General features: G+C 49.3%; 1 protein-coding gene across 9 annotated transcripts in view; it reads right to left on the bottom strand.

Moving 5' to 3' along the window:
• Positions 1 to 13,996, bottom strand: part of AGAP1 (ArfGAP with GTPase domain, ankyrin repeat and PH domain 1) — a 561,687-nt gene that overhangs the window by 53,944 nt on the left and 493,747 nt on the right. For all 9 annotated transcript variants that reach the window (XM_061412705.1, XM_061412707.1, XM_061412706.1 and 6 more), the window contains 3 exons: positions 10,818 to 10,972; positions 7,446 to 7,536; positions 4,304 to 4,526 (listed from right to left, as the gene is read on the bottom strand). In XM_061412705.1, the coding sequence (XP_061268689.1) occupies positions 4,304 to 4,526; positions 7,446 to 7,536; positions 10,818 to 10,972 (469 nt within the window). The remainder of the gene's footprint in view (positions 1 to 4,303; positions 4,527 to 7,445; positions 7,537 to 10,817; positions 10,973 to 13,996) is intronic.

Raw genomic sequence — 13,996 nt, 5'->3', positions numbered from 1 at the left:
CCCTGCGGGCGTCCACACACTCAGGCACTGACCGGCCTGCAGACAGCAGGCCGCCCCTCTGTAAGCCCCCGACGCTAGTTCTGTTCCCACCTCGCCTCTCCCTCTGCAGCCCCATTTACAATCAATATTTTAAGTGTGTGCTTAAATGGTATCAATAGCAATTAGAGGGGAATTCTGATTCCACCCCAGATGTAGTTAATTGTTACCACATCGATCTCTAACTGGCTCCTTTCTCCAAATTAAACCTCCATCACAGAGTGGGATGAAGGGCCCCCTCTCCCCTCCCACGACAATAAATTTAATATCGAATGCACCGGGGGAAAAAAAATGGCAGTTGTTGCAGAATCCATCCAAAAAAAGATTTTTTTTTTCTTCCTGGGAGTAATTAAAAGATGCTTTTCTTGACTAATGATCCCCCGGTTTAGGAATGGGAAGTCAATACGGCTTTGCCGCCGTCAGCTTCGATTGATCTCTGTGCTGTTCAAGTTTGAACGGCAGTTCTCGGGGCAGCTGAGAATCGCTGGAACCAATTATGAGCCGTCCGAAGCTGCCCTAATCAGGGTGCAGGGGACAGACGGCTGGTCAGAGGACCCTGCTTCCCTGTGTCCTGTGTCCCCTGCAGGTCTGGGCGACACCGTGCAAGGTGGTTTCAGGTTTTTTTTTTGGAGAAGAATCTGCTGGGTTCTACTTCCCCATGGTCTTGAGTGTGTGTGTGTGTGTGTAAGGATCTGCCGGGTTCTACTTCCCCATGGTCCTCAGCCTGTGTGTGTGTGTGAAGGATCTGCCGTGTTCTACTTCCCCATGGTCTTGAGTGTGTGGGTGTGTGTAAGGATCTGCCGGGTTCTACTTCCCCATGGTCCTCAGCCTGTGTGTGTGTTTGAAGGATCAGCTGTGTTCTACTCCCCCATGCTCCTGAGCGTGTGTGTGTGCGTGCATGCGTGTGTGCTGGGGGAGGAACAGCACATTTCTAATTATATGCCACTGTCAGAATGAATCTTCTGAACAAGACAGAATGGACGGAGCGTCTCGGGAAAACAGCTGGGCCCCTTTTCAAAGAATTAGACTGGATATATTGCACTTGGCTTTTCCTCAGATGGAGATAAAAATTTATTAAAATATTTCTTTTTAGTATTACCTTAGGGCCACATTAGCGAGCCCTCCAGCTGTTTGTGCTAGCGAGCACCGCCAGTGGAGACAGCGAGATGGGGCGGGTAGAGGGGTGTATCTCTCCTGGTCTTGGGGAAGCAGGGACCAGGCCAGGCATCACTTCTTACATCGTAGGTGGAATTCCATGCGGACATTCCAGGGCAAACGTTTTAGTTTTCTGTCTGTTTGAAGATACTGCAGGAGGTAGTGGAGGAGGTAGGGGTCTGGGTTTTCATGATGCGATTATGTTGAGTTGTTTCTGAGTGTACCTGAGGCTCTCCCTCTGTTCTACCAGGACCACCGCCTTCAGACTGGTCTCCTCACCTGTCTCCATCTCTTCCTATGATCCTGCTGGCTGCCTCTGATCCTCCCGGGAACAGGTGGGACATCCATGAACACTTAAACAGCCCCAACAGCCCACCCTCTGCCCACCCCCAGTGAAAGTGAAACCTGCTCAGTCATGTCCGACTCTTTGCGACCCCATGGACTATACAGTCCATGGAATTCTCCAGGCCAGAATACTGGAGTGGGTAGCCATTCCCTTCTCCAGGGGAATCTTCCCAAAATAGGGGTCGAATCCAGGTGTCCTGCCTTGCAGGTGGATCCTTTACCAACTGAGCCACCAGGGAAGCCCAAGAATACTGGACTGGATAGCCTATCCCTCTGCCCAACCCAGGGATTGAACCCAGGTGTCCTGCCTTGCAGGTGGATCCTTTACCAGCTGAGCCACCAGGGAAGCCCAAGAATACTGGACTGGATAGCCTATCCCTTCTCCAGGGGAATCTGCCCAACCCAGGGATTGAACCCAGGTCTCCTGCCTTGCAGGTGGATTCTTTACCAGCTGAGCCACCAGGGAAGCCCACCCACCCCGAGTCACTGTTGAAGCACCACCCCTGGCTCACGAGGTCTTTGCTCCGCCATGGCCTTGCCCTTTCCCACCCCTCACTGTCCCCACGGCTCCACCTCCCCAGGGGCTCCCCAGGCTGCCTTTGGCGTTCCTATCTTTGCCTAAGCCTCCAGCACACACTCCCCACACTCCTAAGCCTGGAGAACCACCCCATGGTTCCAAGGCCAGCTCAGAAGACATTTCTTCTGAACTTCCCTGAGACCACAGACCCCTTCCATCTCTGAATGCCACTGGGTCCTGGCATCCTTGGCCAGCTCTGAGCACACACACCCATCACTGCAGACCTAAGGTCATCACTTGGCGACCACTTCTGTTCTATGAGAAGGCACTCGATGAATATTTGCTGAGTTTAATTAAAACCACAACTCCCTGGGAGAATTACCAAAGGCACAGTCAATTCTCAAACATGTTTTATCTTCTTAAGAGTTGAACAGAATTTAGAAACTCCAAAGTTACGTTGGGCAAGACCACATAACCATACCATCCTCACCATAGGAAGTTCATGACAATGACTCCACCTGTGGGAAAGGAAGACTAAAATGTCTGTAATCTGTAAAGATACAATATGTACAATCCTGCACAGAAGGGGAAGTCATACACTCAGGAACTTAATTAAAATACTCAAGACAGAATAATAAAATACTCTTACATACAGTCTTCACTTATGAAGACAAAACTATTACAAAATATTTCCCAGTTAAAAACTTAACTGACATCTTTGTTTCTAATCATTCTAAACAGTTTCTAGTTATGACAGATGGAAAAACAAACTCTTCTAATTCATGGTATTAAAAATAGTACATATGCTCCTTTTACATACAAACAGTAAGATGTATAAAATTAATCTTTTCTCAACTTACTTCAACGTTTTCTGCATTCACACATTAAGCTCAATCCAATTTTCAATCATTTTTCTTTTTCAGATCTAACTACCCTCTAGTACATGTATGAAAAAATACATGTATGGGAAACTACATACATGTATGAAAAAAATACATATTAAAACACGAACTAATCTTTGAAGAATGCCCCTAGTGGATGAACCAGTAGATTTCCATATTAGCGTTGTATCAAAATTTAAAACTGTAAAAGTGTATCATGTCTTCAGTTTGTAGGACCGTTGCCCACATGGCATATTACACAACGTAACTTACGGAAGAGCTCATAGCGCCCAGCTGAGAGGTTTTAAGCAGAGACGCCACACACCTTTCAGTTCCCCACCCCCTTTCCACAGAGCATCTAATACGAAGGGTAGGGTTAATGAACTGGCTTCATTCTCGCAAGTGAACCGAAGGGGGCACCCCAAATTCATTTTCCAGTGTTGGTGAAGCCCACCGCCCTGCCACACCATTATTGCTTATTGATAGAAACCGACTTCTTACCCCTCGCGTGGGGCCCACCCATAGACGGACGCCCAGGTTTCCTTGTCTGATCCCCGGCAAAACATATCAGCGCTGGTGCTGGGAGGCCCAGCCGCCCCCGTCACCGCGCACACTCCTGAGACGCGACGGCTGCGCCCGCCCACCACGCCTCTGCTTCAGACGCCGGAACAGCCTCGGAGACTGGACGGTCCACCCCGCCTCCGCGAAAGAGGCTTTCTCAGAAGACGGGCCATTTTACCACCTCTTAGGTACATTAAATATGCATGTGTACTCAAAAACGGCTTATAATTGCTGCAAATGAAAAATGAGAAACAGAATGGGCTCAAAATAAATGCGTTTTTTACACTGGGTAACAATTAACACTAATGAGGAGCCACCACACGTTACGGATGCCGTACTTGGTTGATTAAATGTGTTAGGAATACAGTTTAGAAAATAAAATATGTTTGGTTACTATCAACTCACTTAGTGGGAGGTCAGAGGGGAGTGGAGCCAATGGAATAGACGCTTATCAAAGACATAAGAATAACAAAATCAAAAGAGTCCCAAATTCCATAATTAGTGTTAACAGCACAGCTTATGCCTATTAGAAATGTATTAATTAAAGTGATATATTCATCAGGTTAGAAGCTTAATACGTCTCTGAGAGAGGGAGAGGGATCCCCTAAGTGTAAAAACAAACATGAAAAATTAAGGAGTTGGAATTATCCACGTCCGTGGAAAACCAACTTTAAACACAGACATTTCCGGCTGGTTATTGGCCTTCCCACCGGTGGCCAGGGCGGTTCTCGCGGTGGCTGTCGCTAAGGTCACTCCCGGTTTTGTTGAGCAGAAGGCCGAGTGAGTGCCCGCCTCCCCGCACCCCTACCTTGTGGAGTCCAGCGAGGGCTTCGTCCGCCCCTGGGTGCTCTCCTCCCAGACGCTGTTGGCCAGCTCGTTCCCGATGGACGACATCACTTTGATGAGCTCAATGGGCCAGTCGTCGAGGTCCAGAGACCGGACTCGAGAGAGGTGGGTGCCGAGGTTCCGGTGGATCCCTGAGCACTCGATACACATGAGGGCTCCCAAGTTCAGACTGGCCCAGTTGGGATCTGCGGGCGGAGGAAGGGGACGCCAGATGCAACCGGACTGCCGTCACTCACTCCCAAGGCCCTTGGATCTCAGGAGCGAAACTGCTAGCCAGACTTCCCCATCCAGCAGTCCCTCCTTGGAGTCAGGGCCTTAAACATGCTGCCTTGGACACCACCTGGAACTGTCTTAGGCATCTCAGGAGGTCTGACGTGATGGCGGCAACTTTGAGACACCTAAGGCTTTGGCCAAGGCCTCAGAATTCCCCACACAATGAACAATTGAAAGCATGGGTTTGGAGAGAAAACACGCAGGTTTGAGCACTTCTGCAGACTCCCTGGTGGCTCAGACAGCAAAGAATCTGCCTACAGTGCAGGAGACCCAGGTTCGATCCCTGGGTCGGGAAGATCCCCTGGAGAAGGAAACGGCAACCCACTCCAGTATATCTTGTCTGGGAAATCCCATGGACAGAGGCGCTTCGTGGGCTACAGTCCAAGGGTCGCAGAGAGTCAGACACGACTGAGCGACCAACACACACAGTGGGCAGACCCCTTGAGCAAGCAGACACACAGGGAAAGGAAAGGAGGCGTGACTGGGTGTCTCTTGTGGATGGCTGCTGATGCAGGGAAGGAGAAGGGAAGAGAGGGACGGCTGGTCATTCCCAAAGCTGCAGTGTCCCCGGTAATTGCCTGCATCCGGGGCACATCAGCATTCTTAGTGGCATGGTGGGTGTGCTTGCAAACTTCAAAGATGAAACAGGGGCTCACCACAATGAGAATGTCTGACTCTCAGGGATCTTACTGAGGGGCAACCACCCAAGCAGTTCCCATTTCTCCATCCTTCACTGCTGGCAAGATGGTTAGGTTCCTGCATGACTCGCAGAGCGAATCGGAACAGGCTTTGGGCTTGGACACCGAACCACGGACATCACGTGGGTCTAGGGAACAGCCCTGGGGCGCCTGGTGTGGAACTGGCTGGCCTGGTCAGGAGACTGAGGACCCAGGCCCAGGGCCGGCCTCATGCCAGAGTCTCCAGCTGACTTCCAAAGATGGGGCTGACCTTGACAGTCAATGGCTTTCACCACCGACAGAAGCAAATAAGGCTTAAATCATCCAGGAATAATCAATACCTTACTCCAGGTAGACTTGAAGAGTCACCAAAAAAAAAAAAAAACCAGGTAACTGACATCATATTTATCTGGAATCATTCTATAAATGGCAAATGACCCGGGAGGGACTTTAGGCTAATTCAACAGAAATCAGCCAGCCATTTATTTAATATTTAACATAGGAAGGCAGGAAGGGGGTGGGGACCATGTGGTGGTGGGGTCGGGGGGACACACAAGAAGAGGGGTCTGTGACCTCAGAGGTGGTCTTGGTGGGGCAAAAAGAAACAAATGCCTGCAGAAATAATAATAATGATAACACACAGAAAACCAAATGGCCTTGCCACCGTGTCATTGCTCGTGGCCCTGACCTCAGTCCCTCAGCCTTTCCCTTGTCTTCCGAGAAAACAAAGCAGGTTGACCTAAGAGCTTAGGGTTAAATCCTGCTCCGTGAGTGGCTCTTTGGTGACCTGGGCTGTCTAACTCGACCCTTCAGACTGTTCCTGTCCCTCTAGGAGTGGGACCCACTGTAGCACCAACTATTACAGTCACGAGAATTGAGAGAGACAGTGTCTGGCAGGATTGGACACAGACCTGAGAGATAACGTGTTTAAGAAGTGGAAGCTTAGGATCGCTTTTCTCTCCACACTTGTCAAATGTGGCCTCACTCTAAACCAACTGGCCCCAGAGCCTCCCCTGAACCAGTCTCCCCTTCTCACTCCCCGTCCCCAGCCTGGGCACTCACCCGCCTGGCCCACTCCCAGAAAACTCTCTTGCCCTCCAATCGGCCACACACTGTGAAGCCCGTGAGCCACAGAATATTCCCTTTAAAGAGGTCTTCCAGATGGTGGGAGGAAACCATCATGGACATGTCTCCTAATGGAGGTTCTGAGAATAATCAGATTTTGTGCTTTTAAAGATCTCTGATAAAAAAAAAAAAAAAAAAAAAAAGATCTCTGATAAAAACACACTTCATGTGATGACTTCTCTTCTTCTAACTTCATGGCATGATGCAGCTTGAAAGTAAAAGTTAAAAATTCAAACAAAAGAAGACGCTTTAAAAAAGTCCCTCCAGGAATGTGCAGAAGAGACCTCTTCTGTCTCCTGGAGGCCACAGACTTGGCCTCAGCATCCTGCTCTTAGCTGCCCCGCTGGCTGGGGTGGTCTCTCTCCCAGGTGGGCTCTCCCCTTCTCTTTGATGTGTGACAGTCCCGAGTTCTTCCCGTAAAGTCACCGAAATCCTACCTGAGCAGCAGCTGCCCTCTCCCTGAACACCAGAGCCGCTCGGCCGTGCACCCTGCTGTCTCCCTGGCTCCCAGCGACTCCCTCCCCACCCTCTCCGGCCCGGCCCACCTTCTGCACCAAGTCTGCTCAGTGTGTGCCCTGGGCGCTGGGTGCGGCGCAGCATGTGGGCAGCTGGCTGAAGCCCAGCACCGGTGGTGTGATTGTGGCTCATGGGGTTGCCAAGAGGCATAAGCAGGACTCATGAGAAGCCAGAATGGAAATGATTACGAAGAAGTGTTCACACAGGGACAACTGAGTCACTTTGCTATATGGCAGAAATTAACACAACACTGTAAATCAACTACATTTCATCTAGTTAAAAAAAAAGAGAGAGAGAGAGAGAAATACTTATGGTGCCATCAGAGAGGCTTCCGTGCGCAGGGCACTGTGTTAAAGTCCAAACAAAAGCACTTCAAGGCCTTCCGCACCATTACATCATGCACTGCACCTTCCACAGCAGATGACAGATGTGGGCTGCGGCAGCGTGGGCTGCGGCCGCCCACCCCACCTCCCTCTGTCCAGGGCGGAGCCTCCCGCCCTTGTGCGTACTCACTCTGGGTCTCGCAGTCCACGCAGTGGGAGTTCCCGCGGATGTTCCGTATCGACTGCAAGGCCATGGCCTCACTCTGGCTGGTCAGCCGGGACTGGGCACAGAGGGAGACAGATAAATGGAAGATATGAGGACCCTGAGATAAGTGTACATGACTGCGAAATAGCACCCGGGAGTCACCGATGGATCGTGAGCAAGCACACAAGTTTTGGGTTCAAAACAGGTCTCCTCTCCAGATGCCTTTGGGTTTCCCAGGCGGTGCCAGCAGGAAAGAGCCTGCCTGCCAACGCAGGAGATGTAAGAGACGCGGGGGTTTGATCCCTGGGTCGGGAAGATCCCCTGGAGGAGGAAGTGGCAACCCACTGCAGGATTCCTGCCTGGGAGATTCACGGACAGAGGAGCCTGGTGGGCTACAGTCCACGGGGCTGCAGCGTCGTACGCAATGGAGCAGCTGAGCCCAGCACACTAGATGTCTCTGGGATGGAGCCCAGCTGATGAAAAACCCATCAGGAGCACGTGGTAAGATGCGACAGATGAGAGGCTCGGTGCCCAAGACACGTCTGGTGGTTCCTCGTCAGGCGACCACGCCCCCATTACACTCTGCGCCTTGGGGACTCACTTCCCATTTCCCGTTCGGCCAGTTGTCGCACCAGCAAGGCCACCGTGCAGTGGGGGGTGGGGGTGGGGCGGAGGGGACTGTGCAAGTGGCTGGGGGCATTTATGCTTCAACACATCCTTCATCGTCTTTTCTGAGAAAGTCACAAAGGGGGAAAGGACAACATAAAATGATACACGATCATCGTTAGGTTTTATTAATATTTTGATACCTATTCTAAGCTCTTTTTGAAAAAAGCACATGTATAGAGATAGAAGTGCTTTATTTTTTATTTTTTTTAGAAGTGCTTTAAAAAAAAAAAAAACCAGCACAGCATATGTTACTTTGGAATCTGTCTAATGTCATAGCGTCATCTCTCAGTGGCATCACGTAACCTCTGGCATCATTTTAATTCATTTATTTATTGATGTGGTGAATATCCAGAAGTTTTATTTTTTATATTCTAAAATTTGATTTCGGAAGGTAGCTATTACCTATGTTACTGATTTTCAGTCTTTCGGCACCAAGACTTCTTAGAGCAAGTGTCATAATAACTCTGGCATCATTTTAAATGACTGCATGATATTCCACTTATGATGACTTATTTATGAAGCTTTCTTTGATGGACATTTAGGCTGTTTCCTGCTCTCCTCTACTATGAAGAGTGCTGTGAGGGATATGTTTACTGATAAAACTTTACATGAATTCATGATCATTTACTAAGGATGATTTTTTCAAAATAGAGGTGGCCAGTAAAAGGATGTACCTTTGAAGGACTTTAAGGCTCATGATGGATACATTTAATACAACGGTCAAAGCCAAATAAATTCCAGAGGACACTTGGAATAAACTTGATGTTTGTATAAAAATTATTCATAAATTGAAGCATCGTTATGTCAAATTGTTTGCTGTTAAATAATTGATAGCTGACCACTCAATCACAAACTATAATTTATTAACTGCCACCATTAGGGTAGCATAATACATCATTAGGGTTTTATTCCATGCCCAAATATTCAAAGTGTGTAGAACAATTTCTGTTGGCATCTGGAGTGAGTGTGTATGTGTGTGTGTGTATGAGTGTGTGACTGTCTCTGTCTACCTTTATAATCTCTTGGATTGCCACCAACTGATTATCCAAGGGCAGCTAGAATACGTCATAGCCCATTCTTTTCCCCTCCAGCTGTTCCTTGTGGATATTATTTCCATGCTGTACACCTGCACGCCTGGTCGGCAAATGCCCAAGGTGAACGGGTACAAGTCTGCCTTTGTGCCCAGCGAGTCCTCCTTCTAGGAGCGGTGCCTGACTGAGAGGGCACACGTCCAGGGAGAGGGAAAGGGCAGCATCTTGAGGCTGGTGTTTGCATCAGGCCCGAAGGTGATGCCGGCCGTGTCCACAGAGCAGGGAGCTGGGAGGAGAATGGCAGGGCTGTGAAACAGAAGAGGCCAACGCTGTGCTCCACCTTCCTGAGTCTGATCCTCTGGCATGGATTCAGGGTCCGACTCAAGATACTGTGATTTTATGCAAAATCTGGAGACGCGTTTTGTCTGTTCAGCCAATTCCTGTTCTGAAACCGGCTTCCTGAGCTTTGTGGGTGATGCGTGTCTTTGGTCCCCGTCAACAGGAGACCTGGAAGCATCCTGAGTTTGCTTCAGAAGCCACATCTGCGGCCGCGACTTAAGTAAAGCCAAGGTGCTCAGAAATGAAAGGCCCTGGCTCTCCCCACTGTGGGTATAAAACTTCTTTTAAAAAGAGAGGCAAATTACATTATAATAATAATGACTGTGGTCTGGTTTACCCTGGTTAAAGAGGGTAATAAAAATAGATACTCCATCTTTCTGAAAGACAGACTCCCTTCTTAATGACAAAGCTGAACATAAATCATTGGCAGAAATTTCTTTAAATGGTTACAAATGAAATTGCAGGTTGAGAGGCCATGCTCTTTCTCCTGGTTTCTAGTTGTTCACAATCTAAAAAATAAAAATGCTCTCTAAGACGTTAGTGTCCCAGAGAAAGGGTTTAAAATATCCAAGCATAAAAATAATGATTTTTGAAGGAATACTCTGATTGGAAAAAGGAAACAAGAAAAATGACCTTTGTATAAGGACTATTATGGGGCAGTAATTCAGAAAATGCAGGTTAAAATCTATTTCTCCTGGCTAAACAAACGCAAAAGAATTAACTCTAATTGAATAAAGATACATACCAGGCTTTATCAACAGAATTTAGAAAATGGATATTTTATCTTCCCTGAACTCACTGCACACTCATATACATGCATGCACTTTTCATGGAAGACAGTACAACAGTTTCCTAACTTGACATGGATTTGAATTGGGGGGGAGGGCGGCATTTGTGAGAATGGAACAGGGCTTCTTTTTAAACCAGCACTTCTTTTCCAGAGGGTGTTCTGCCTAAAAACGGATGTGGACTCATAAGCCACAAGGATCCAAAAGATTCCATCCTCTACAATTAAAGGTCAGTACTTTACATTTGGGATGACTTTTTGAGAGAGAAAAAGATTTAAAACAGGATACTCTGCCATGCTGAGCTAAGATACTAATATATGATACAGGACATGCATCGACACAATGTTTCATTATCTTCTTGATCACTTCCCTTTCTGCATGGAAAAAGTGAAGGTTTTGTACCCATCTCAGGGCCTCACAGGATGCACCCCGTCCCCTGCCCCCGGCCGTTTCCCTTTCAGGATCAGTGGCTCCTGGTTTCTGGGGGTGGGCTGGGGTGGGGGCCTGGGGCAGGCTGCTCCGGGTCTTACCTTGTTCTTGCTGCTCTCGCACGACTGCAAGCTGGCGAGGATTTGGCTCTCAATGGCCTGGACCCACGCGTCTCGCTCCTCGTATGTGGTGGCTTCAAAGTGCCACGTCTGGCCAGTGAGGGACACAATGATAAACTCAAAGTTTTCTTCTTGCTCTGAAACACAGAAGAGTGGTGGGGATGAAGAGTTTAGCTTTCATGAGACCGAGGCCCCTCCGCCAAGTCCCCGGTCATGAAAGGGCCTTTGGGTTCAATCGCACCTGCATGGGGCCGCGGGCACGCACAGGACCGGCCGCCCCGCCGTGGAGATCTGAACCCGCATACCTCCAAACACTCCGGATTCGGTTCCTAAAGCCAGCGTGGCTTAGCTGGGTTTCAATCAATGCTCAGGGGAGGAGGAAAAAGGAAAACCAGCGTGTGATGTCAGCGCCTCTGTGCTGGGCACAGATGAAGCGACTCGGGGATATTGTATTGTAACTGGTGTTCTTGATATTGTAAGTTGGTGCCGGGCTCTGAAATTGACAGCGGGCTGAAAATCAAGTGAACCCTGCTCATCTCAGGGTGCAATTTAATTTCTTTATAAGCACCTGGCCCCGATCCACAGATAACACCAGAGCAAAGAGGGAGGCCTCGAGGGCGCCTGTCATTTCAGGGCAGAAGACCAGGTTCGCTGGGGAGACTCAGGCTGAAGAGCGAGCAAAATACCAGGTGATCTGAAGGGGGACCTTGTGGACCAGGAAGAGGAGCCCCGATGTTCAAATTCCTGCCCCGCCACCTGGCACGCTGGAGTCCGGACGAGTTCTTTACCCGTCCTAGGCTCATTTCCTCACCCTCACAATGGGGGCGACCCACCTTCTTCAGTGCGTTTTCCACCAGCTAAATGACGTGCACAACTCAGGCCCTCAACAGTCTGGGCCACGGAACACCCCCCACGGCGCCGGTGCATGTCTCTGCCCTCATCTACCCTCCTGCCTCTGACACAAAACAAAAGGCGGAGGAGGCGCCGTGTGCAGACGGCACAGCCAGCTGCAGCGAACCGTGAAGACGTCTGCACGTGGACTTCCAGGCACCACGTCTCAGACAAGCGGTAGTGTCCCATCACGGGCTGCTGGACGGCGTGGTGTCACCATCTCCCGGGCGAGCGATTGTTATCAATAATGCAAATGACCCAGCGCCCACCTGGCGGACTGCTGCTCGAGTCTGTTGCCTCTGACACCCACACGTGGCCGTTCTTTCTGCTCAATCTGACAAATGCCTGTCTGCTCTGTCTGCCACACGCCTGGCTCCTTCAGCCTGTGTCCCAGGCACCCCTCATGGCCTCTGACTTCTGACCTCCGAGGGTTCCATACTGTCTGGCTGGCCCCGCCCCTTTTCAAGGCCCCGCCTCACTGGCAGCCCATCAGCCTCTGACAGGAGGATGCTCCCTCAGCCTCCAAAGCACCTGCAACCACCTGCAGGCCCCTCTCTACCTCCCCTTTGGTCTCAGAAGAGAGGCAGCTCTTACTCCTGTGACTGAGAGACCCTCTCACCCGACCTCACTGATTCCGGGCAGGTGGGGACCAAATGCTCATGTCTGTGTCGGCCACACCATACCTGGGGCCAGGGGACCGCTTCCCTAGACAAACACGGAATGCCACGGAAACAGGGCCACACCACCTTTGCACGGAGTCTTTGTGTATTCTGATGACAACAGTATCATGTTCTACTCAACATCAGCATCGCTGCTCTCTCAGGGTTTAGCCTGCTGGTGGGAGAGGCCTCAGTCTGCGGATCCTGCTCTGAACAACAGCTGGTGAAGGTGGGTCAGGGCCTCTCCCAGTCATGTTTCTTGGACAAGAGGACCCACGACTCCCATCAGCTTCTCACACGTCTGTGACCCTCCCTCCCGGCAACTGCTCAGAGCTCCTGTGACGAGGGTGCTTTGTGGTGGTGTGGAAGAGCGCTGGCAGAAAAGGAGCAGGTTGCAGGCCCACCCCCCAAAAGGGGCCAAACTGGGCATCACGTGGAGCAGACCCAGGACAGCCCAGTGAAGGGGCTGGACAGGAGGGTCCATGAAGCGGGAGGGGAAGGGCCGCTGGGGTGCAACCAGACATCCGGAGCTGGGAAAGCTCTCTTCCAAGAGCCAGAGTGGAATCAAGATTTTTTCATATAAAAACGGAAAGACCCAGTGACCAAGCACCACCCTTCCCTAATGGAACTGTAGAATTCTGAAGATTCTACAAAGAAGGTTTGAGCCAGATGGGTTGGTGAGCAAATGCATAGATACATATGTAGATAAATCTAAACAAAAATTATACCAAATGCTAATTCTCTTATCATGTCTAATTTGGGGAAAGTACCTAATTCTAGAGAAATTAAAGTGGAGATGGGGACCCAGGAGTGAAAACGCCCTAGGATTTTGCACTGTTACCCAGGAGAGTTAAGGACTAACTTTAGACCTTGGTAGATTAGATACACATGAGAAAATCCCAGGGTTCGCCTCTACGAGAAAAGAAGTAGCATGTATGACTCTCTAACAAAGAAGACAGAAATTTAAAATACGATTAAAATCTTTTATCAAACCAGGAATAGAAGGGAATCCTCTTTCCGTGGACAAAGCGCAGCTATGCAAACCCAAAGAACATTATTCTTAAGGATGAAATGTTAGAAGCGATCATCTCACATCAGTTAAAGGAAACCCCAAGGAATCTACAAATGACGAGACATAATACTTGCAGTTAGTAAATGGGCAAGATAGAGGACCAATATAATGAAATGTTCATTGCATTTCTGTGTACAAGGATCTAACAGAAATCGCATTTAGATGTACCTGTTTATAAATTCATTTCTTTTCATCTGTGAGGGGAGGGAAGGATACAAAGAAATGTGAATGAGCCAAACAATTCCCTAAAAGTCGCAATACAGAGGGTGACCTGGGACCTGTAGTCAGTGGTAACTGGTGGGAAAGAGAGGACCTCACACAGCATTTAAGGTGATGAATTAACTCAAGAGCGTGAGTGGCCAGAGAGGTTTCACCCGTCTCTAGAAGATGAAACCCTGGGTGGACCACTAATGATCATGTAACACCAGAAAGGCTCAAAAGAGCAAACAGAAGCAGGGTGTCCCATGCCCCAAGCCTGGTGACAGCAGTTCATGAGAAAAGGCTGGGATTGCAAAGGTGAGCCGCAGGAACATGCCTGG

This window comes from Bos javanicus, chromosome 3 (assembly GCF_032452875.1).
Source record: "Bos javanicus breed banteng chromosome 3, ARS-OSU_banteng_1.0, whole genome shotgun sequence".
NCBI classification, from domain to species: domain Eukaryota; kingdom Metazoa; phylum Chordata; class Mammalia; order Artiodactyla; family Bovidae; genus Bos; species Bos javanicus.
The sequence above is the reverse complement of the archived record's forward strand: the minus strand, read 5'-3'. Positions and strand labels throughout refer to the sequence as shown.